The sequence below is a fragment of the Periplaneta americana genome, unplaced genomic scaffold, assembly GCF_040183065.1.
Source record: "Periplaneta americana isolate PAMFEO1 unplaced genomic scaffold, P.americana_PAMFEO1_priV1 scaffold_82, whole genome shotgun sequence".
Taxonomy (NCBI): Eukaryota; Metazoa; Arthropoda; class Insecta; order Blattodea; family Blattidae; genus Periplaneta; species Periplaneta americana.
In genome coordinates this window covers 1-27,080 of record NW_027185563.1, presented here as the reverse complement: position 1 = coordinate 27,080, position 27,080 = coordinate 1, and the positions used below count along the sequence as shown (strand labels likewise).

The window sequence follows — 27,080 nt, the reverse complement described above, 5'->3', positions numbered from 1 at the left end:
ATGATTTCCAAGTATTATAGAAGGATTAAGATGAAACAATTGTTTCATCTTAATCACTATTCAAAAAATTGCACCACTAATACTAATTTCATACTTACTAACCATAAATATATTCATGTGAACTATTATTTTAATATCTGTTATTATTGGATCCATTGGTGGATTAAATCAAATTTCAATTCGAAAAATCCTAACATATTCTTCAATTAATCATATAGGGTGAATGTTAGTAGCTATAAGTATTGGAGAAAATATATGAATTTTTTACTTCCTAATCTATTCAATTCTAACTTTAACAATCATTACTATTGTTAAATCACATCAAATTTCATTTATTAATCAAACGTTTTTAATAGGAAGTGAAATATCTACAATAAAATTTTTGATATTTACCACTTTATTATCATTGGGAGGTTTACCTCCATTTCTAGGGTTTTTACCAAAATGAATTATTATTCAACATATAATTATAAACGAAATAAATTTTATTATTTCGTTTATAGTGGTCATGTCATTAATAACATTGTATTATTATTTACGAGTTTGCTATGCAAGCTTTATAATTCTATATATCGAGCCAAAATGAAATGTTCAATTTCATAATAGTAAAATTATTCCAGCTGGAATAATTTTATCTTCAATCTCTATACTAGGTTTAATATTATGTACACTAACAATAAATATCTTTTAAAGGCTTTAAGTTAATTTTAAACTAATATCCTTCAAAGCTATAAATAAAGATTAAATTTCTTTAAGCCTTAGTAAATAATTTACTCCTATAGAATTGCATTCTATTATCATACAAAATATGAATATAAGACCTTTAACAAATTTATTCATTCTTGATAGGATAGTAGAAGAGAAATAATTCTCCTTAATAGATTTACAATCTATCACCTATTCAATCTCAGTCATTCTACTAACTTTGCAACGATGAATATTTTCAACAAATCATAAAGATATTGGAACATTATATTTTATTTTCGGTGCCTGATCAGGTATGGTAGGAACATCCCTAAGTATATTAATTCGTGCTGAACTCGGGCAGCCAGGCTCACTAATTGGAGATGATCAAATCTATAATGTAATTGTTACTGCCCATGCTTTCATTATAATTTTCTTTATAGTAATACCAATTATAATTGGGGGATTTGGTAATTGATTAGTACCATTAATATTAGGAGCCCCAGATATAGCCTTCCCACGAATAAATAATATAAGATTCTGATTATTACCACCTTCATTAACTTTATTACTAGCTAGCAGCATAGTAGAAAGAGGTGCCGGAACAGGATGAACAGTATACCCACCACTAGCAAGAGGTATTGCTCATGCCGGAGCATCTGTTGATCTAGCAATTTTTTCATTACATCTAGCAGGTGTATCCTCAATTCTAGGAGCTGTTAATTTTATCTCCACAACAATTAATATAAAACCTATTAACATAAAACCAGAACGAATTCCTCTTTTTGTATGATCAGTAGCTATTACAGCATTATTATTATTATTATCTCTACCAGTACTTGCTGGGGCAATTACTATATTATTAACTGATCGAAATCTAAATACATCCTTTTTTGATCCAGCAGGAGGAGGTGATCCAATTTTATATCAACACTTATTCTGATTCTTTGGTCATCCAGAAGTTTATATTTTAATTCTTCCGGGATTCGGTATAATTTCACACATTATTTGTCATGAAAGAGGAAAAAAGGAAGCTTTTGGAAACCTAGGAATAATTTTTGCTATACTAGCAATTGGTCTATTAGGATTTGTAGTATGAGCACACCATATATTTACCGTAGGAATGGATGTTGATACACGAGCATATTTTACATCAGCTACTATAATTATTGCAGTTCCGACGGGAATTAAAATTTTTAGTTGACTAGCTACCGTATATGGTTCACAATTATCGTATAGAGCACCCTGTTTATGATCATTAGGATTTGTATTCCTATTCACCATTGGAGGTTAACAGGTGTCGTATTAGCAAATTCATCAATTGATATTGTTTTACATGATACTTATTATGTTGTAGCTCACTTCCATTACGTATTATCAATAGGAGCAGTATTTGCTATCATGGCAGGATTCATTCAATGATACCCTCTATTTACAGGTTTAACTATAAATCCAAAATGATTAAAAGCACAATTTGCAATTATATTTGTAGGAGTAAATATAACATTCTTCCCACAACATTTTCTTGGATTAGCTGGTATACCTCGACGATACTCCGATTATCCCGATGCTTATACAGCATGAAATGTAGTATCGTCTATTGGATCTATAATTTCATTTGTAGGAGTTCTAATATTTATTTTCATTATATGAGAAAGTATAAGAACTAATCGACAAATTCTATTTCCTACACAAACAAGAAATTCGATTGAATGACTACAAAGTTTACCACCTGCAGAACATAGTTATTCAGAATTACCAACAATTACTAGTTAGTATATTAGTATTATTCTAATATGGCAGATAAGTGCAATGGATTTAAGCTCTATAAATAAAGTATTTTTAAAAAACTTTTATTAGAAATAATGACAACATGAGCCAATATAAATTTGCAAGACAGAGCATCCCCTATTATAGAACAATTAATTTATTTCCATGACCATGCCTTAATAATTATTATTATAATTTTAATAGTTGTATCATATATAATAATTGCAATAGTTTTAATAAATATATTAATCGATTTTTATTGGAAGGTCAAATAATTGAATTAGCATGAACAATTGCTCCAGCAGTAATTCTAATCTTTATTGCAGTACCATCTCTACGACTATTATATTTAATGGATGAAATCAATACACCTACAGTAACATTAAAAACTATTGGACATCAATGATATTGAAGATATGAATATTCAGATTTCGCAAAGGTAGAATTCGATTCATATATAATTCCTCAAGATGAAATAGATCATAGTATATTCCGACTACTAGATGTTGATAATCGAGCAGTATTGCCCATGAATACATTTATTCGAATTATCGTAACAGCAGCAGACGTTTTACACTCATGAACAATTCCGAGTCTTGGTGTAAAAGCTGATGCAACTCCAGGTCGCCTAAACCAAGTTAGATTTTTAATTAATCGACCTGGAGTTATATATGGTCAATGCTCCGAAATCTGTGGAGCAAATCACAGATTTATACCAATCGTAATTGAAAGTATTTCAACAAATAGTTTTATTAACTGAATCCTAAAAATAAATGAGTCATCAGATGACTGAAAGCAAGTAATGGTCTCTTAAACCAAATTATAGTAATTTAGCAATTACTTCTGATGAGAAAATTTAGTTAAATAATAACATTATCTTGTCAAGATAAAATTATTCATATGAATAATTTTCTATTCCACAAATAATACCTCTAAGATGATTAATACTATTTTCATTTTTCTCCATTATATTTATATTATTTAATTCCATAAATTATTTCTCATATATTCCAATTAAATCATTAACAGAAAAAAAAATAATTAATATAAGAAATATAAATTGAAAATGATAAGCAATTTATTTTCAGTATTTGATCCATCAACAAGTGTAATAAATTTATCATTAAATTGAATTAGTACTATATTAGGATTATCTATTATTCCAATAAGTTATTGATTAATTCCATCACGACATTATATTTTATGAAATAAATTATTAATAAATTTACATAAAGAATTCAAAACATTACTTGGAACAAAAAATTCTTATAAAGGAGCTTCATTTATTTTTATTTCCTTATTTTCAATAATTATATTTAATAATTTCTTAGGTCTATTCCCATATATCTTTACCAGAACAAGCCATATAGTATTAACTTTATCTTTAGCATTACCACTTTGAATTAGTTTTATATTATTTGGTTGAATTAATAATACTCAACATATATTTGCACACCTTGTACCACAAGGCACTCCTCCAGTCCTAATACCATTTATAGTATGTATTGAAACAATCAGAAATATAATTCGACCTGGAACACTAGCAGTACGATTAGCTGCAAATATAATTGCTGGACATTTACTATTAACCTTATTAGGAAATACAGGTCCATTTTTAAGTTATATAATATTAAGATTATTAATTATAACCCAAATTGCATTATTAATTTTAGAATCCGCAGTAGCTATTATTCAATCGTATGTATTTGCAGTATTAAGCACTTTATATTCTAGAGAAGTAAATTAATGACAAGACACGCAAATCATCCATTTCACTTAGTTGATCAGAGACCATGACCCCTAACTGGGGCTATTGGTGCAATAGTAACAATAACAGGTATGATTAAATGATTTCACCAATATAATCAAGAACTACTAATTATTGGTATAACTATTATATTATTAACAATAATTCAATGATGACGAGACATTGTGCGAGAAGGTACTTATCAGGGATTACATACAAAAATGGTAACAAAAGGACTACGATGAGGTATAATTCTATTTATTATTTCAGAAGTATTCTTCTTCATTTCATTTTTTTGAGCATTCTTTCATAGAAGTTTATCTCCAACTATTGATATTGGATCCTTATGACCACCTATAGGTATTTATCCTTTTAATCCACTACAAATTCCACTATTAAATACAGCTATTTTATTAGCATCAGGAGTTACTGTAACATGAGCACACCATGGTCTCCTAGAAAATAATTATAATCAAACACTACAAGGATTATTTTTTACGGTTGTATTAGGTATTTATTTTACTGCTCTACAAGCCTATGAATATATAGAAGCACCTTTCACCATTGCAGATTCAGTATATGGATCTACCTTCTTTATTGCAACAGGATTCCACGGACTGCATGTTATTATTGGAACAACATTTTTAATAACTTGCCTATTACGACACTTAACACTACATTTTTCATCAAACCACCATTTTGGGTTTGAAGCAGCAGCTTGATATTGACACTTTGTAGATGTTGTATGATTATTCTTATATATATCTATTTATTGATGAGGAAGATAATATAATTTATCTAATATAATTAGTATATTTGACTTCCAATCAAAAAGTTTGTATAAACAAGATAAATAATTTTATTAACAAGATATTCTATTATAATAATTATAGCATTGTCAACAATTATTATAATAATAGCGACAATACTATCAAAAAAACAGATTGAAGATCGAGAAAAAAGTTCACCTTTTGAATGTGGATTTGACCCGAAATCAAGAGCACGATTACCTTTTTCACTACGATTCTTCTTGATTGCAGTAATCTTTTTAATCTTTGATGTGGAGATTGCCTTATTATTACCAATAACAATCATTATATACACATCAAGAATCATAATATGAACAATTATTAGAACAACATTCTTACTAATTCTACTATTCGGCTTATATCATGAGTGAAATCAAGGATCATTAGAATGAGCATCATAGGATAGTAGTTAAGTATAACATTTGGGTTGCATTCAAAAAGTATTGATTATTCAATCTATCTTAAATAAGAAGCAATTAATTGCAATCAGTTTCGACCTGATATTTAGATAAATATTATCCTTATTTTTAACTGAAACCAAAAAGAGGTATATTACTGTTAATAATATAATTGAATTGAATATTCCAGTTAAGGAAATGTGTAGAACAAGTAAAAGCTGCTAACTTATTACTTTAGCGGTTAAATTCCGTTTACATTTCTAATTTATATAGTTTAAAGATATTTAAAACACTACACTTTCACTGTAGAAATAAAGGAAACTTTTATAAATACTTAAAGATTAAATAAATCTCATTAACATCTTCAATGTTATGCTCTATAATATAAGCTATTCAAGTTTAAATAATTAATATAAATATCATAATAACAATTCATATTACAAAAAATATAAGAAAGAACTTTAAATTATTATATTGTCATCACTGATTAATTTTACCTATATATATAAATAATATGTATATACCTTGACCCCCGAAGTATTCTCTTCAACCAGAATCAAATACCCTATATGATTTATATCCTAAAAATAAAGGTATGTTAGATATACCATAAGTAGAAATGTATGGTATAAATCATATAGAACCCATAAATCTCGAATACAAATAAAATTTAATAGATAATAATTTATTACCAATATTAATTTTAGAAATTTCATAACCAAACCAACCACCTAAAAAACTAACTAACAATACTAAAGTTTTTAAATAAAAAGGTAAACAAATTAATAAAGGAGTAGGAAAAATAATTCAACTAAGAAAACTACCACCCATGACAGCTATAATCAATAAACCCAGCATCCCCTTAATTATATTAAATCTATATTCACCTATATTATATATACTTAATATATTAAAATCACCACACAATGTATAATAAAATAAACGAAAAGAATAACAAACAGTTAAACCTGTAGAAAAATAAAACAAAAAAAATCCGAATATATTTACATATCTTAAGGATACTATTTCCAAAATTAAATCCTTTGAATAAAATCCTGCCAAAAATGGTATACCACACAAAGCAAGATTAGAAATACATAAACAAGTTGAAGTTAAAGGCATTTGAAAGGATAAATTACCTATAAAACGAATATCTTGAGAATCCTTTATAACATGAATTATTATACCAGCACATATAAATAATAATGCCTTAAATAAAGCATGTGTTAATAAGTGAAAAAAAGCTAAAACAGAAAAGCCCATAGACAAAATACTTATTATTAAGCCCAACTGTCTTAAAGTAGATAAAGCAATAATTTTCCTCAAATCATATTCAAAATTTGCCCCTAAACCAGCTATAAATATTGTTAAACCAGAAATAAGTAAAATAAAAATATTTAACCAATCACCAAAAGCAACTCTAAAACGGATTAATAAGAAAATACCCGCAGTAACTAATGTAGAAGAATGAACCAAAGCAGATACCGGAGTAGGTGCTGCTATAGCAGCAGGAAGTCAAGAAGAAAATGGAATTTGAGCTCTCCTAGTTATTGCTGCTACAACCACAAGAAAGGAAATAATTTCTATTTCAAAACTACCTTTTAATAATTCCAAATAGTAAATATAATTCCATCTCCCAAAATTTAATATTCAAGAAATAGCTATTAATAAACAAACATCCCCGATTCGATTAGATAATGCAGTAATTATCCCTGCATTATAAGACTTAACATTTTGATAATAAATAACTAAACAGTAAGAAACCAAGCCCAAACCATCCCAACCCAACAAAATTCTAATTATATTAGGTCTAATAATTAAAAATATTATAGATATTACAAATATTAGTACTAGTAAAATAAATCGATTAATATTTATATCACCATCCATATAATCATCTCTATATAAAATAACTAAAGAAGAAATAAAAAAAACAAAGCCTATAAATAATAAAGATATTCAATCAAATAAAAAAGTCATAACAATAGATCTAGTATTAAAACTAATAATATCCCATTCAATAAAATAAATTATATCATTAATAACAAAGTAAAACCCTATAAAAATCAAAATAATTCTAAAAATAAATAAAAAAAAAAATCTAATAAAACAAATTGATATATATATAATAACCTAAGATAAATAAATTATATCATTGATATCACAAATCAACATTTTACTATATTAAACTACTTAAGTACATTTATATTCAAAATGCAATAACATCACTATTCAAAATTAATATATTTAATGGAAATCAATGTAAAAATAAAAGTAAATATTCACGAGAATAACCTAAAGAACAAGAATAAATACCAGAATAATATATTCCATGTTGACTATATGAATAAAGATATAAAGTATAAGCAGCACTAAAAAAAGACAAAAGTATTAAAGTGTACATGGTTAATCACGATCAACCTACTAAACTATTTAATAATCTAATTTCACCTAATAAATTTAATGAAGGTGGGGCAGCTATATTACAAGATCTTAATAAAAATCACCATATAGTTATTCTTGGTATAAATCTCATTAAACCCCTATTGATCAATAATCTACGGCTACTTAAACGCTCATAAGAAATATTAGCCAAACAAAATAAACCAGAAGAACATAAACCATGAGCAACTATTAAAATATATGAACCACAAAATCCCCAATAATTTAAAGTTATCAAACCTCCAATAACAATACCTATGTGAGCTACAGAAGAATAAGCAATTAATGACTTTAAATCTGTTTGACGCATACAAATTAATCTAACAATTACACCACCAATTAATCTAATAGAAATTCAAATATAATTAAATACAGAAAAATTAATTAAAATTACAAATACACGCAACAAGCCATATCCTCCTAACTTTAATAGTACACCAGCCAAAATCATTGAACCCGAAACAGGAGCTTCTACATGAGCCCTAGGTAATCATAAATGAACTAAAAATAAAGGTATCTTAACCAAAAACGCCAAAATTATACATAAATAAAATAAATTATTAACATAAAAGTTATTTATTAATAAAGGAATATATAATAAACCTAAAAAATTATAAATATAAAATATACCAATCAATAAAGGTAATGATGCCAATAAGGTATAAAATAATAAATAAATACCAGCCTGAAGTCGTTCAGGCTGGTATCCCCAACCCAAAATTAAAAAAAGGGTTGGGATAAGTCTACCTTCAAAAAATAAATAAAATGAAAACATTCTTAATCTCCCAAAAGTACAATAAAGTATAATTACCAAAATAAGAACAATAAATAAAAAAAAATTTTTATAATAATTATAACGAAAAATAGATTCTCTCGCTATAATTATCAATACACAAATTCATAATCTTAACAAAATTAAACCAAAGGAAATTAAATCTTCACCAAATAAGTATCCTAAATTACCCCAGCAAAATAAGCTAGGTATAGAAAATATAAATAAAAGACATAAAAGGAATATTAATGATTGAATTATTCATCAAGAATTACCTAATAAACATAAAGGGATTAAAAAAATTAAATACATTAAAAACTTTAACATTGTAACATAACATATGATTGAAAATAATCATTACCATAACTACGAATTATAGAAACCAAAATCGATAAACCTAAAGCACCTTCACAAACAGAAAATGTTAGAAAAATTATTCTAAAAAATAATTCATAATTAAAACCATTTAAATAAGTGTATAATATTAAAAACAAGATCAAGACAATAAATTCTAAACTCAACAAAGTAACAAGTAAATGTTTACGATTAGAAGAAAAAACCCAAATACCACAAAAAAACATAATAGAAAAAAAAATAATTTTCATTGGTTTTAATAATTTAACAAAAATATTGGTCTTGTAAACCAAAAATAAGGAGCACCTTTTAAAACTTTCAGAAAAAAGATAAAATCTTTTCATTAATCCCCAAAATTAACATTTTAAATAAACTATTTTCTGATATTAAAAATATTATAATTATAATATTAACTACAAGAATAATTTTTACACAAATAAGACACCCATTAGCAATAGGACTTATATTACTAATCCAAACAATTATTGTATGCACAATAAGAGGTTTATTATCACAAAGATTTTGATTTCCATATATTCTATTTCTAATCTTTCTAGGAGGAATATTAGTATTGTTTATCTATGTAACAAGACTAGCTTCAAACGAAATATTTTATATATCAATAAAAATATTAATAAGCATAATTATTATTATATTAATATTATTAATAGTTATTAATATAGATTTAATAATTAACAATACAGAACTTATAATTCACGAAAATATTTATAATAAACAAAATGAAATTATGAACTCGTTAACAAAATTATATAATAAACCAACTAATTTAATCACCATCATACTTGCCTCCTACTTATTCTTAACACTAATCGTAGTAGTAAAAATTACAAATATTTCAAAAGGGCCACTACGACAAATAAATTAATGAATAAACCTATACGTATTAAACATCCACTATTCAAAATTGCCAATAATGCCTTAATTGACTTACCAACACCATCCAATATTAGAACATGATGAAACTTTGGTTCACTATTAGGATTATGTCTAGTAATACAAACTGCCACAGGATTATTCTTGGCAATACATTATTGTCCTAACATTGAAATAGCTTTTTCAAGAACTGCTCATATTTGTCGTGATGTAAATTATGGTTGATTATTACGAACCTTACACGCAAATGGAGCATCTATATTCTTTATCTGCATTTATTTACATATTGGACGAGGAATATATTACGGATCATATAAATTTTTACATACCTGATCAGTAGGTGTAATCATTCTATTCCTAACAATAGCAACAGCTTTTATAGGTTATGTTCTCCCATGAGGACAAATATCATTCTGAGGGGCAACTGTAATTACAAATCTTTTATCAGCAATTCCATATCTGGGAATTGATTTAGTACAATGAGTATGAGGTGGTTTTGCAGTAGATAATGCAACACTTAATCGATTTTTTACATTCCATTTTCTTCTCCCATTTATTGTAATAGCAGCTGTAATAGTCCATTTGCTATTCTTACATCAAACAGGATCAAATAACCCTACAGGGTTAAATAGAAATATTGATAAAATTCCATTTCATCCTTACTTCACAATTAAAGATGTTGTAGGATTTCTAATCCTAATTATATTATTAACAGTATTATCACTAAAAGAACCATATATCTTAGGAGACCCAGATAATTTTACCCCAGCTAATCCATTAGTTACTCCAGTTCATATTCAACCCGAATGATATTTCCTATTTGCATACGCAATCTTACGATCAATTCCAAACAAATTAGGAGGCGTAATTGCCTTAGTAATATCAATCGCAATTTTGTTTATTATGCCTATATATAATTCAAATTTCCGTAGTATACAATTTTACCCTATTAACCAGATCATATTTTGATTAATAACAAATATTGTAATTTTATTAACATGAATTGGAGCACGACCAGTAGAAGATCCTTATATTATCACTGGTCAAATCTTAACAATTTTATATTTCCTATACTACATTATTCACCCCATAGTAACAAGATTTTGAGATAAATTAAACAATTAAAGTTAAAAAGCTTTAAAGAAAAGTATATGTTTTGAAAGCATAAGAAAGAAGTTAAAATCTTCTATTAACTTTACTTAAATTAATACACTTAAACCAACAATAAAAATAAATAAATCCTAATACCCAAAAAAAATAATAAATAATTTAATGACAAGGGTAAAAATCTCTTCCAAGCTAAATATATTAACTTATCATAACGAAAACGTGGTATTGTTCCACGAACTCAAATAAATATAAAAGAAAGAAAAGAAAGCCTAAAATAAAAAAATATAGAACTAATATCTCTACCTAAAAAAATAATACAAAATAATATTCTCATAAATAAAATACTGGCATATTCAGCCAAAAAAATTAATGCAAAACCACCTCTTCTATACTCAACATTAAAACCCGAAACCAACTCCGATTCACCTTCAGCAAAATCAAAAGGAGTACGATTGGTTTCAGCTAAACATGAAGTAAATCAAAGCATTGACAAAGGAAACGTAAAAAAAATTATTCAAATGTAAACTTGAAAATCATAAAATATTATTAGATTATATCTACCCACTAAAAATACAAAAGATAATAAAATCAAAGCCAATCTAACCTCATAAGAAATTGTTTGAGCAACAGCACGTAATCCCCCCAACAATGCATAATTAGAATTAGATGACCAGCCTGCAATTATAACAGTATATACACCCAAACTAGTACAACAAAGAAAGAATAATAAACCCAACTCAAAAGAAATAAAACCAGTAAAATATGGAATTACAAATCATACTAACAAAGATAAAAATAATCCAAAAACAGGAGCAAAATAATAACATAAATAATTAGATAAAAAAGGAAAAGTTTGTTCCCTAGTAAAAAGCTTAATTGCATCTCTAAACGGCTGCAAAATACCAATAAAACCAACCCTATTAGGACCTTTACGAATATGGATATATCCAAGAACCTTACGCTCTAATAAAGTTAAAAAGGCAACACCAACTATAACAAAAATAATCAACAAAATAAAAATAATAAATAAACCAAAAATTTCCTTAAACATAAATACTATTTATAGAATAAATCTATATTCAAAGATTCTAAATCCATTGCACTTATCTGCCAAAACAGTAACAATTAATAAAAATCATAAATAAAAAATTATTCCAAATATCTGGTCCTCTCGTACTAAGATATAAAATTTATTATAGATAGAAACCGACCTGGCTCTCGCCGGTCTGAACTCAGATCATGTAAGATTTTAAAGGTCGAACAGACCTAAACAAATTGAAATTCTACACCCAAATTAAATCTTAATCCAACATCGAGGTCGCAAACCCATTTATCAATAAGAACTCTCAAAAAAGATTACGCTGTTATCCCTAAGGTAATTTAATCTTATAATCAACAAAATTGGATCAAGTATTCATAAATTAATGTATATTAAACAAAAAGAGTTAACTAATTCTTCCAATCACCCCAATAAAATATATTAAATACTAGATAAAATAAACAAACAAAATAAATAAAATAATGTATATAAACTCTATAGGGTCTTCTCGTCCTATAAATAAATTTAAGCTTTTTAACTTAAAAATTAAATTCAATAAAATAATGAGAAACAGTATATTCCTCGTCCAACCATTCATTCCAGTCCACAATTAAAAGACTAATGATTATGCTACCTTTGCACGGTCAAAATACCGCGGCCCTTCAAATTTATCAGTGGGCAGGTTATATCTCATATTAAAATTCAAGAAAAGATGTTTTTGATAAACATGCGAGAACACTACTATTTGCCTAGTTCCTTTTAAAATTTTAACAAAGATTTAATAGTATAAATAGAAAATTACTAATTCCATCATAATTACAAATAAATAATAATTTAATAAAAAATTCCAATAAAATAATTAAATATTAATAAATCAAAATTCTAAAAAATAAAATTTTAACAAACTTAAAATGATAGTTATTATAAAACCAACATTACCTAATAAATAAAAAATTATAAAAATATGTTAAAGAGCTTATCCCCCACAACATTAATATCAATAAAATATAAAACTAAAAAGATAGAAATATAATAATAATATATGAATTAAATTCATTTCCTGAAAAACCAGAAACCATTGAAGCCGAATAACATTTCACTACCAAATAATAATTATTAATAATTATAAAACAGTAACTAAAATAATTAGTTAGATCCTTCAAAATCGGGAAACAAAAAATTTATAATATAATTTAATAAACCCTGATACACAAGGTACAACAAAAATCTACTTCTATAAATTAATAATATAACCTCTACAGTAAAAATAAACTATAATTAAAAAAATTTAATCAACAACATATACAAAAACAATTAATTAATTTTAATATAAAGATAAACTAAAAAAAAAAAAATAATTTATATAACAAATCAGGTTATATCGAATTGCACGATAAAATTATTCAGTGTAAATGAAATTCTTAACTTAAAGATTTAACCCGTATTAAAAATAATCATTCCAGCCACACCTTCCGGTACAGCCACTATGTTACGACTTATCTCAATTAATAAATAATGAGAGCGACGGGCGATGTGTACATATTTTAGAGCCAAAATCATTATTACAATCTACAAAAAATTACAATTAAATCCAATTTCATAATAAAATTTCAAACAATAATCCAATAATAAATATAAATGTAATCCATCTCCACCAAAACATAAACTGCACCTTGACCTGAAATAATTTATATAACTAAATCAAGAAAATTCAATTTACCCTAAAAAGATTTTCATTATAACGGCGGTATACATATAATTAATCCTGGTAAGGTTCAACGCGGACTATCGATTAAGGGACAGATTCCTCTAAAAAGACTAAAATACCGCCAAATTCTTTAAGTTTCAAGACCTTAACTAATACTACTCAAGTTAAAAATAATTTATATCTAAAATAATAGGGTATCTAATCCTAGTTTAAAACAAAAGATTTCATAGCCTCAAATAAAATAAAGTTATAATAAATATTAAGATTTCACCCAAAAATAACAAAATAACTTCAAAAAAATCTTTAACTACTTTAACTAAAAAGATTCACTCATATTCATTGTATAACCGCGGATGCTGGCACAAATTTTACCAATAATAAATTAAAATTACCAAATCAAATTCCCATAAATTTACAAAATTTATTACTGCGAATAAATAAAAAATTAAATTATCATTAAGATAAAATTAATTGAATCCTGCAAAAACTTACATATAAAATAATTTAAAAGCAAATAAATAAGCAAGAATAAAACCCATTGAGTAAATACTGAAACAAAAATCGGAACTAAATAAAAAAATAAAGATTAGATAGAATAAAAAATAAAAAAAGTAAAACCCGAATTTCTCCATACATTTCAACCAACTCACAACGTATTTTCAACACAACTACTAACATCAACTCTTCAACTCTTAAGAAAACATTTAAAACCATGGACCCAAAAAAAAAAAACTGAAGCATCAACCTCTACTATAATAAAATTTTCTTTCCCTTTAATAGTAACAGTATAACTACAGATCTCATTTTTTTTTTAATTATTAAATGAGATCTGTAGTTATACTGTTACTATTATTTATACATTAAAGGTTTAATGTCACTATCGATAATAATTATATCCCATCAATTATTTATTTTATATATACATATATATATAAGGACCTATTTTAAATAACCAATTATTAATAAATAGATTTAACAAGAATATATTTTTTATATAAATAATATATATACTAATAATTTAGATTTATATTAATATAAATCATATATATATATATACCTCTATTTTTCAACAATAATGCTGTATATTCATAGATAATCTGTATTATATATAAATTAATTATTATAATATAAATAAACCTATTTCTTAGTAAAATAGGTTATTTTATTTAAGTAATTAATTTATATATATATATAACCTTATATTAACAAAAAATCGAATTACCAACATTTAATAGAATACTTATTATAATCTATAAATGTAGAACCAACAAAGAAAACATTATCTTAAAATAACAAAAATAAAGTGCCTGAATAAAGGGTTATCGTGATAGGATAAATAAAGTAATTTAAAATTACCTTTATTACATTTAATAGAATTAAACTATTACCTAAAATATCAAAAATTTTTGTGCACCATACACCAAAATGTATAATAAATATACATTATACTAGAAAAGTAAGCTAAATAAGCTAATGGGTTCATACCCCATTTATAGAGGAAATCCTCTCTTCTCTAATGACCAACAATTCAACAAAAATCCTCTTGTTAACAACTCTAACAAGAGGTATATTAATTTCAATTTCATCAAATTCATGATTAGGGGCATGAATAGGATTAGAAATTAATTTATTATCATTTATTCCTCTAATATCAACTAATAAGAATGTATACACAACAGAAGCCTCAATAAAGTATTTTATTGTACAAGCTCTAGCATCATCAACTCTACTATTCCTAATTATTAGAAAATCAATAATTGAAGAATTATACACATTTTCTAATAATTATTTGACATCAATAATTATTAATACACCCTTATTATTGAAAAGTGGAGCCGCTCCACTTCACTGATGATTTCCAAGTATTATAGAAGGATTAAGATGAAACAATTGTTTCATCTTAATCACTATTCAAAAAATTGCACCACTAATACTAATTTCATACTTACTAACCATAAATATATTCATGTGAACTATTATTTTAATATCTGTTATTATTGGATCCATTGGTGGATTAAATCAAATTTCAATTCGAAAAATCCTAACATATTCTTCAATTAATCATATAGGGTGAATGTTAGTAGCTATAAGTATTGGAGAAAATATATGAATTTTTTACTTCCTAATCTATTCAATTCTAACTTTAACAATCATTACTATTGTTAAATCACATCAAATTTCATTTATTAATCAAACGTTTTTAATAGGAAGTGAAATATCTACAATAAAATTTTTGATATTTACCACTTTATTATCATTGGGAGGTTTACCTCCATTTCTAGGGTTTTTACCAAAATGAATTATTATTCAACATATAATTATAAACGAAATAAATTTTATTATTTCGTTTATAGTGGTCATGTCATTAATAACATTGTATTATTATTTACGAGTTTGCTATGCAAGCTTTATAATTCTATATATCGAGCCAAAATGAAATGTTCAATTTCATAATAGTAAAATTATTCCAGCTGGAATAATTTTATCTTCAATCTCTATACTAGGTTTAATATTATGTACACTAACAATAAATATCTTTTAAAGGCTTTAAGTTAATTTTAAACTAATATCCTTCAAAGCTATAAATAAAGATTAAATTTCTTTAAGCCTTAGTAAATAATTTACTCCTATAGAATTGCATTCTATTATCATACAAAATATGAATATAAGACCTTTAACAAATTTATTCATTCTTGATAGGATAGTAGAAGAGAAATAATTCTCCTTAATAGATTTACAATCTATCACCTATTCAATCTCAGTCATTCTACTAACTTTGCAACGATGAATATTTTCAACAAATCATAAAGATATTGGAACATTATATTTTATTTTCGGTGCCTGATCAGGTATGGTAGGAACATCCCTAAGTATATTAATTCGTGCTGAACTCGGGCAGCCAGGCTCACTAATTGGAGATGATCAAATCTATAATGTAATTGTTACTGCCCATGCTTTCATTATAATTTTCTTTATAGTAATACCAATTATAATTGGGGGATTTGGTAATTGATTAGTACCATTAATATTAGGAGCCCCAGATATAGCCTTCCCACGAATAAATAATATAAGATTCTGATTATTACCACCTTCATTAACTTTATTACTAGCTAGCAGCATAGTAGAAAGAGGTGCCGGAACAGGATGAACAGTATACCCACCACTAGCAAGAGGTATTGCTCATGCCGGAGCATCTGTTGATCTAGCAATTTTTTCATTACATCTAGCAGGTGTATCCTCAATTCTAGGAGCTGTTAATTTTATCTCCACAACAATTAATATAAAACCTATTAACATAAAACCAGAACGAATTCCTCTTTTTGTATGATCAGTAGCTATTACAGCATTATTATTATTATTATCTCTACCAGTACTTGCTGGGGCAATTACTATATTATTAACTGATCGAAATCTAAATACATCCTTTTTTGATCCAGCAGGAGGAGGTGATCCAATTTTATATCAACACTTATTCTGATTCTTTGGTCATCCAGAAGTTTATATTTTAATTCTTCCGGGATTCGGTATAATTTCACACATTATTTGTCATGAAAGAGGAAAAAAGGAAGCTTTTGGAAACCTAGGAATAATTTTTGCTATACTAGCAATTGGTCTATTAGGATTTGTAGTATGAGCACACCATATATTTACCGTAGGAATGGATGTTGATACACGAGCATATTTTACATCAGCTACTATAATTATTGCAGTTCCGACGGGAATTAAAATTTTTAGTTGACTAGCTACCGTATATGGTTCACAATTATCGTATAGAGCACCCTGTTTATGATCATTAGGATTTGTATTCCTATTCACCATTGGAGGTTTAACAGGTGTCGTATTAGCAAATTCATCAATTGATATTGTTTTACATGATACTTATTATGTTGTAGCTCACTTCCATTACGTATTATCAATAGGAGCAGTATTTGCTATCATGGCAGGATTCATTCAATGATACCCTCTATTTACAGGTTTAACTATAAATCCAAAATGATTAAAAGCACAATTTGCAATTATATTTGTAGGAGTAAATATAACATTCTTCCCACAACATTTTCTTGGATTAGCTGGTATACCTCGACGATACTCCGATTATCCCGATGCTTATACAGCATGAAATGTAGTATCGTCTATTGGATCTATAATTTCATTTGTAGGAGTTCTAATATTTATTTTCATTATATGAGAAAGTATAAGAACTAATCGACAAATTCTATTTCCTACACAAACAAGAAATTCGATTGAATGACTACAAAGTTTACCACCTGCAGAACATAGTTATTCAGAATTACCAACAATTACTAGTTAGTATATTAGTATTATTCTAATATGGCAGATAAGTGCAATGGATTTAAGCTCTATAAATAAAGTATTTTTAAAAAACTTTTATTAGAAATAATGACAACATGAGCCAATATAAATTTGCAAGACAGAGCATCCCCTATTATAGAACAATTAATTTATTTCCATGACCATGCCTTAATAATTATTATTATAATTTTAATAGTTGTATCATATATAATAATTGCAATAGTTTTTAATAAATATATTAATCGATTTTTATTGGAAGGTCAAATAATTGAATTAGCATGAACAATTGCTCCAGCAGTAATTCTAATCTTTATTGCAGTACCATCTCTACGACTATTATATTTAATGGATGAAATCAATACACCTACAGTAACATTAAAAACTATTGGACATCAATGATATTGAAGATATGAATATTCAGATTTCGCAAAGGTAGAATTCGATTCATATATAATTCCTCAAGATGAAATAGATCATAGTATATTCCGACTACTAGATGTTGATAATCGAGCAGTATTGCCCATGAATACATTTATTCGAATTATCGTAACAGCAGCAGACGTTTTACACTCATGAACAATTCCGAGTCTTGGTGTAAAAGCTGATGCAACTCCAGGTCGCCTAAACCAAGTTAGATTTTTAATTAATCGACCTGGAGTTATATATGGTCAATGCTCCGAAATCTGTGGAGCAAATCACAGATTTATACCAATCGTAATTGAAAGTATTTCAACAAATAGTTTTATTAACTGAATCCTAAAAATAAATGAGTCATCAGATGACTGAAAGCAAGTAATGGTCTCTTAAACCAAATTATAGTAATTTAGCAATTACTTCTGATGAGAAAATTTAGTTAAATAATAACATTATCTTGTCAAGATAAAATTATTCATATGAATAATTTTCTATTCCACAAATAATACCTCTAAGATGATTAATACTATTTTCATTTTTCTCCATTATATTTATATTATTTAATTCCATAAATTATTTCTCATATATTCCAATTAAATCATTAACAGAAAAAAAAATAATTAATATAAGAAATATAAATTGAAAATGATAAGCAATTTATTTTCAGTATTTGATCCATCAACAAGTGTAATAAATTTATCATTAAATTGAATTAGTACTATATTAGGATTATCTATTATTCCAATAAGTTATTGATTAATTCCATCACGACATTATATTTTATGAAATAAATTATTAATAAATTTACATAAAGAATTCAAAACATTACTTGGAACAAAAAATTCTTATAAAGGAGCTTCATTTATTTTTATTTCCTTATTTTCAATAATTATATTTAATAATTTCTTAGGTCTATTCCCATATATCTTTACCAGAACAAGCCATATAGTATTAACTTTATCTTTAGCATTACCACTTTGAATTAGTTTTATATTATTTGGTTGAATTAATAATACTCAACATATATTTGCACACCTTGTACCACAAGGCACTCCTCCAGTCCTAATACCATTTATAGTATGTATTGAAACAATCAGAAATATAATTCGACCTGGAACACTAGCAGTACGATTAGCTGCAAATATAATTGCTGGACATTTACTATTAACCTTATTAGGAAATACAGGTCCATTTTTAAGTTATATAATATTAAGATTATTAATTATAACCCAAATTGCATTATTAATTTTAGAATCCGCAGTAGCTATTATTCAATCGTATGTATTTGCAGTATTAAGCACTTTATATTCTAGAGAAGTAAATTAATGACAAGACACGCAAATCATCCATTTCACTTAGTTGATCAGAGACCATGACCCCTAACTGGGGCTATTGGTGCAATAGTAACAATAACAGGTATGATTAAATGATTTCACCAATATAATCAAGAACTACTAATTATTGGTATAACTATTATATTATTAACAATAATTCAATGATGACGAGACATTGTGCGAGAAGGTACTTATCAGGGATTACATACAAAAATGGTAACAAAAGGACTACGATGAGGTATAATTCTATTTATTATTTCAGAAGTATTCTTCTTCATTTCATTTTTTTGAGCATTCTTTCATAGAAGTTTATCTCCAACTATTGATATTGGATCCTTATGACCACCTATAGGTATTTATCCTTTTAATCCACTACAAATTCCACTATTAAATACAGCTATTTTATTAGCATCAGGAGTTACTGTAACATGAGCACACCATGGTCTCCTAGAAAATAATTATAATCAAACACTACAAGGATTATTTTTTACGGTTGTATTAGGTATTTATTTTACTGCTCTACAAGCCTATGAATATATAGAAGCACCTTTCACCATTGCAGATTCAGTATATGGATCTACCTTCTTTATTGCAACAGGATTCCACGGACTGCATGTTATTATTGGAACAACATTTTTAATAACTTGCCTATTACGACACTTAACACTACATTTTTCATCAAACCACCATTTTGGGTTTGAAGCAGCAGCTTGATATTGACACTTTGTAGATGTTGTATGATTATTCTTATATATATCTATTTATTGATGAGGAAGATAATATAATTTATCTAATATAATTAGTATATTTGACTTCCAATCAAAAAGTTTGTATAAACAAGATAAATAATTTTATTAACAAGATATTCTATTATAATAATTATAGCATTGTCAACAATTATTATAATAATAGCGACAATACTATCAAAAAAACAGATTGAAGATCGAGAAAAAAGTTCACCTTTTGAATGTGGATTTGACCCGAAATCAAGAGCACGATTACCTTTTTCACTACGATTCTTCTTGATTGCAGTAATCTTTTTAATCTTTGATGTGGAGATTGCCTTATTATTACCAATAACAATCATTATATACACATCAAGAATCATAATATGAACAATTATTAGAACAACATTCTTACTAATTCTACTATTCGGCTTATATCATGAGTGAAATCAAGGATCATTAGAATGAGCATCATAGGATAGTAGTTAAGTATAACATTTGGGTTGCATTCAAAAAGTATTGATTATTCAATCTATCTTAAATAAGAAGCAATTAATTGCAATCAGTTTCGACCTGATATTTAGATAAATATTATCCTTATTTTTAACTGAAACCAAAAAGAGGTATATTACTGTTAATAATATAATTGAATTGAATATTCCAGTTAAGGAAATGTGTAGAACAAGTAAAAGCTGCTAACTTATTACTTTAGCGGTTAAATTCCGTTTACATTTCTAATTTATATAGTTTAAAGATATTTAAAACACTACACTTTCACTGTAGAAATAAAGGAAACTTTTATAAATACTTAAAGATTAAATAAATCTCATTAACATCTTCAATGTTATGCTCTATAATATAAGCTATTCAAGTTTAAATAATTAATATAAATATCATAATAACAATTCATATTACAAAAAATATAAGAAAGAACTTTAAATTATTATATTGTCATCACTGATTAATTTTACCTATATATATAAATAATATGTATATACCTTGACCCCCGAAGTATTCTCTTCAACCAGAATCAAATACCCTATATGATTTATATCCTAAAAATAAAGGTATGTTAGATATACCATAAGTAGAAATGTATGGTATAAATCATATAGAACCCATAAATCTCGAATACAAATAAAATTTAATAGATAATAATTTATTACCAATATTAATTTTAGAAATTTCATAACCAAACCAACCACCTAAAAAACTAACTAACAATACTAAAGTTTTTAAATAAAAAGGTAAACAAATTAATAAAGGAGTAGGAAAAATAATTCAACTAAGAAAACTACCACCCATGACAGCTATAATCAATAAACCCAGCATCCCCTTAATTATATTAAATCTATATTCACCTATATTATATATACTTAATATATTAAAATCACCACACAATGTATAATAAAATAAACGAAAAGAATAACAAACAGTTAAACCTGTAGAAAAATAAAACAAAAAAAATCCGAATATATTTACATATCTTAAGGATACTATTTCCAAAATTAAATCCTTTGAATAAAATCCTGCCAAAAATGGTATACCACACAAAGCAAGATTAGAAATACATAAACAAGTTGAAGTTAAAGGCATTTGAAAGGATAAATTACCTATAAAACGAATATCTTGAGAATCCTTTATAACATGAATTATTATACCAGCACATATAAATAATAATGCCTTAAATAAAGCATGTGTTAATAAGTGAAAAAAAGCTAAAACAGAAAAGCCCATAGACAAAATACTTATTATTAAGCCCAACTGTCTTAAAGTAGATAAAGCAATAATTTTCCTCAAATCATATTCAAAATTTGCCCCTAAACCAGCTATAAATATTGTTAAACCAGAAATAAGTAAAATAAAAATATTTAACCAATCACCAAAAGCAACTCTAAAACGGATTAATAAGAAAATACCCGCAGTAACTAATGTAGAAGAATGAACCAAAGCAGATACCGGAGTAGGTGCTGCTATAGCAGCAGGAAGTCAAGAAGAAAATGGAATTTGAGCTCTCCTAGTTATTGCTGCTACAACCACAAGAAAGGAAATAATTTCTATTTCAAAACTACCTTTTAATAATTCCAAATAGTAAATATAATTCCATCTCCCAAAATTTAATATTCAAGAAATAGCTATTAATAAACAAACATCCCCGATTCGATTAGATAATGCAGTAATTATCCCTGCATTATAAGACTTAACATTTTGATAATAAATAACTAAACAGTAAGAAACCAAGCCCAAACCATCCCAACCCAACAAAATTCTAATTATATTAGGTCTAATAATTAAAAATATTATAGATATTACAAATATTAGTACTAGTAAAATAAATCGATTAATATTTATATCACCATCCATATAATCATCTCTATATAAAATAACTAAAGAAGAAATAAAAAAAACAAAGCCTATAAATAATAAAGATATTCAATCAAATAAAAAAGTCATAACAATAGATCTAGTATTAAAACTAATAATATCCCATTCAATAAAATAAATTATATCATTAATAACAAAGTAAAACCCTATAAAAATCAAAATAATTCTAAAAATAAATAAAAAAAAAAATCTAATAAAACAAATTGATATATATATAATAACCTAAGATAAATAAATTATATCATTGATATCACAAATCAACATTTTACTATATTAAACTACTTAAGTACATTTATATTCAAAATGCAATAACATCACTATTCAAAATTAATATATTTAATGGAAATCAATGTAAAAATAAAAGTAAATATTCACGAGAATAACCTAAAGAACAAGAATAAATACCAGAATAATATATTCCATGTTGACTATATGAATAAAGATATAAAGTATAAGCAGCACTAAAAAAAGACAAAAGTATTAAAGTGTACATGGTTAATCACGATCAACCTACTAAACTATTTAATAATCTAATTTCACCTAATAAATTTAATGAAGGTGGGGCAGCTATATTACAAGATCTTAATAAAAATCACCATATAGTTATTCTTGGTATAAATCTCATTAAACCCCTATTGATCAATAATCTACGGCTACTTAAACGCTCATAAGAAATATTAGCCAAACAAAATAAACCAGAAGAACATAAACCATGAGCAACTATTAAAATATATGAACCACAAAATCCCCAATAATTTAAAGTTATCAAACCTCCAATAACAATACCTATGTGAGCTACAGAAGAATAAGCAATTAATGACTTTAAATCTGTTTGACGCATACAAATTAATCTAACAATTACACCACCAATTAATCTAATAGAAATTCAAATATAATTAAATACAGAAAAATTAATTAAAATTACAAATACACGCAACAAGCCATATCCTCCTAACTTTAATAGTACACCAGCCAAAATCATTGAACCCGAAACAGGAGCTTCTACATGAGCCCTAGGTAATCATAAATGAACTAAAAATAAAGGTATCTTAACCAAAAACGCCAAAATTATACATAAATAAAATAAATTATTAACATAAAAGTTATTTATTAATAAAGGAATATATAATAAACCTAAAAAATTATAAATATAAAATATACCAATCAATAAAGGTAATGATGCCAATAAGGTATAAAATAATAAATAAATACCAGCCTGAAGTCGTTCAGGCTGGTATCCCCAACCCAAAATTAAAAAAAGGGTTGGGATAAGTCTACCTTCAAAAAATAAATAAAATGAAAACATTCTTAATCTCCCAAAAGTACAATAAAGTATAATTACCAAAATAAGAACAATAAATAAAAAAAAATTTTTATAATAATTATAACGAAAAATAGATTCTCTCGCTATAATTATCAATACACAAATTCATAATCTTAACAAAATTAAACCAAAGGAAATTAAATCTTCACCAAATAAGTATCCTAAATTACCCCAGCAAAATAAGCTAGGTATAGAAAATATAAATAAAAGACATAAAAGGAATATTAATGATTGAATTATTCATCAAGAATTACCTAATAAACATAAAGGGATTAAAAAAATTAAATACATTAAAAACTTTAACATTGTAACATAACATATGATTGAAAATAATCATTACCATAACTACGAATTATAGAAACCAAAATCGATAAACCTAAAGCACCTTCACAAACAGAAAATGTTAGAAAAATTATTCTAAAAAATAATTCATAATTAAAACCATTTAAATAAGTGTATAATATTAAAAACAAGATCAAGACAATAAATTCTAAACTCAACAAAGTAACAAGTAAATGTTTACGATTAGAAGAAAAAACCCAAATACCACAAAAAAACATAATAGAAAAAAAAATAATTTTCATTGGTTTTAATAATTTAACAAAAATATTGGTCTTGTAAACCAAAAATAAGGAGCACCTTTTAAAACTTTCAGAAAAAAGATAAAATCTTTTCATTAATCCCCAAAATTAACATTTTAAATAAACTATTTTCTGATATTAAAAATATTATAATTATAATATTAACTACAAGAATAATTTTTACACAAATAAGACACCCATTAGCAATAGGACTTATATTACTAATCCAAACAATTATTGTATGCACAATAAGAGGTTTATTATCACAAAGATTTTGATTTCCATATATTCTATTTCTAATCTTTCTAGGAGGAATATTAGTATTGTTTATCTATGTAACAAGACTAGCTTCAAACGAAATATTTTATATATCAATAAAAATATTAATAAGCATAATTATTATTATATTAATATTATTAATAGTTATTAATATAGATTTAATAATTAACAATACAGAACTTATAATTCACGAAAATATTTATAATAAACAAAATGAAATTATGAACTCGTTAACAAAATTATATAATAAACCAACTAATTTAATCACCATCATACTTGCCTCCTACTTATTCTTAACACTAATCGTAGTAGTAAAAATTACAAATATTTCAAAAGGGCCACTACGACAAATAAATTAATGAATAAACCTATACGTATTAAACATCCACTATTCAAAATTGCCAATAATGCCTTAATTGACTTACCAACACCATCCAATATTAGAACATGATGAAACTTTGGTTCACTATTAGGATTATGTCTAGTAATACAAACTGCCACAGGATTATTCTTGGCAATACATTATTGTCCTAACATTGAAATAGCTTTTTCAAGAACTGCTCATATTTGTCGTGATGTAAATTATGGTTGATTATTACGAACCTTACACGCAAATGGAGCATCTATATTCTTTATCTGCATTTATTTACATATTGGACGAGGAATATATTACGGATCATATAAATTTTTACATACCTGATCAGTAGGTGTAATCATTCTATTCCTAACAATAGCAACAGCTTTTATAGGTTATGTTCTCCCATGAGGACAAATATCATTCTGAGGGGCAACTGTAATTACAAATCTTTTATCAGCAATTCCATATCTGGGAATTGATTTAGTACAATGAGTATGAGGTGGTTTTGCAGTAGATAATGCAACACTTAATCGATTTTTTACATTCCATTTTCTTCTCCCATTTATTGTAATAGCAGCTGTAATAGTCCATTTGCTATTCTTACATCAAACAGGATCAAATAACCCTACAGGGTTAAATAGAAATATTGATAAAATTCCATTTCATCCTTACTTCACAATTAAAGATGTTGTAGGATTTCTAATCCTAATTATATTATTAACAGTATTATCACTAAAAGAACCATATATCTTAGGAGACCCAGATAATTTTACCCCAGCTAATCCATTAGTTACTCCAGTTCATATTCAACCCGAATGATATTTCCTATTTGCATACGCAATCTTACGATCAATTCCAAACAAATTAGGAGGCGTAATTGCCTTAGTAATATCAATCGCAATTTTGTTTATTATGCCTATATATAATTCAAATTTCCGTAGTATACAATTTTACCCTATTAACCAGATCATATTTTGATTAATAACAAATATTGTAATTTTATTAACATGAATTGGAGCACGACCAGTAGAAGATCCTTATATTATCACTGGTCAAATCTTAACAATTTTATATTTCCTATACTACATTATTCACCCCATAGTAACAAGATTTTGAGATAAATTAAACAATTAAAGTTAAAAAGCTTTAAAGAAAAGTATATGTTTTGAAAGCATAAGAAAGAAGTTAAAATCTTCTATTAACTTTACTTAAATTAATACACTTAAACCAACAATAAAAATAAATAAATCCTAATACCCAAAAAAAATAATAAATAATTTAATGACAAGGGTAAAAATCTCTTCCAAGCTAAATATATTAACTTATCATAACGAAAACGTGGTATTGTTCCACGAACTCAAATAAATATAAAAGAAAGAAAAGAAAGCCTAAAATAAAAAAATATAGAACTAATATCTCTACCTAAAAAAATAATACAAAATAATATTCTCATAAATAAAATACTGGCATATTCAGCCAAAAAAATTAATGCAAAACCACCTCTTCTATACTCAACATTAAAACCCGAAACCAACTCCGATTCACCTTCAGCAAAATCAAAAGGAGTACGATTGGTTTCAGCTAAACATGAAGTAAATCAAAGCATTGACAAAGGAAACGTAAAAAAAATTATTCAAAT

General features: G+C 26.0%; 2 protein-coding genes and 4 pseudogenes across 2 annotated transcripts; 2 read left to right on the top strand and 4 right to left on the bottom strand.

The window, feature by feature from the left end:
• Positions 1-4: 4 nt before the first annotated feature.
• LOC138694189 (NADH-ubiquinone oxidoreductase chain 2-like) lies at positions 5-3,231 on the top strand (the record flags this gene model as incomplete). Its single annotated transcript, XM_069817757.1, is given in 1 exon segment — positions 5-3,231. A coding segment is annotated over 1 exon segment (687 nt), but the record flags the coding sequence as incomplete, so codon positions are not given.
• LOC138694188 (NADH-ubiquinone oxidoreductase chain 5-like) lies at positions 1,588-7,541 on the bottom strand (annotated as a pseudogene).
• LOC138694194 (NADH-ubiquinone oxidoreductase chain 4-like) lies at positions 1,588-8,949 on the bottom strand (annotated as a pseudogene).
• A 6,069-nt stretch (positions 8,950-15,018) lies between these two features.
• Positions 15,019-16,270, top strand: LOC138694191 (NADH-ubiquinone oxidoreductase chain 2-like). Its single transcript, XM_069817758.1, is given in 1 exon segment — positions 15,019-16,270. A coding segment is annotated over 1 exon segment (1,026 nt). The 5' UTR covers positions 15,019-15,243; the 3' UTR covers position 16,270.
• An 896-nt stretch (positions 16,271-17,166) lies between these two features.
• On the bottom strand, positions 17,167-23,121 carry LOC138694193 (NADH-ubiquinone oxidoreductase chain 5-like; annotated as a pseudogene).
• On the bottom strand, positions 17,167-24,571 carry LOC138694190 (NADH-ubiquinone oxidoreductase chain 4-like; annotated as a pseudogene).
• Positions 24,572-27,080: the final 2,509 nt, after the last annotated feature.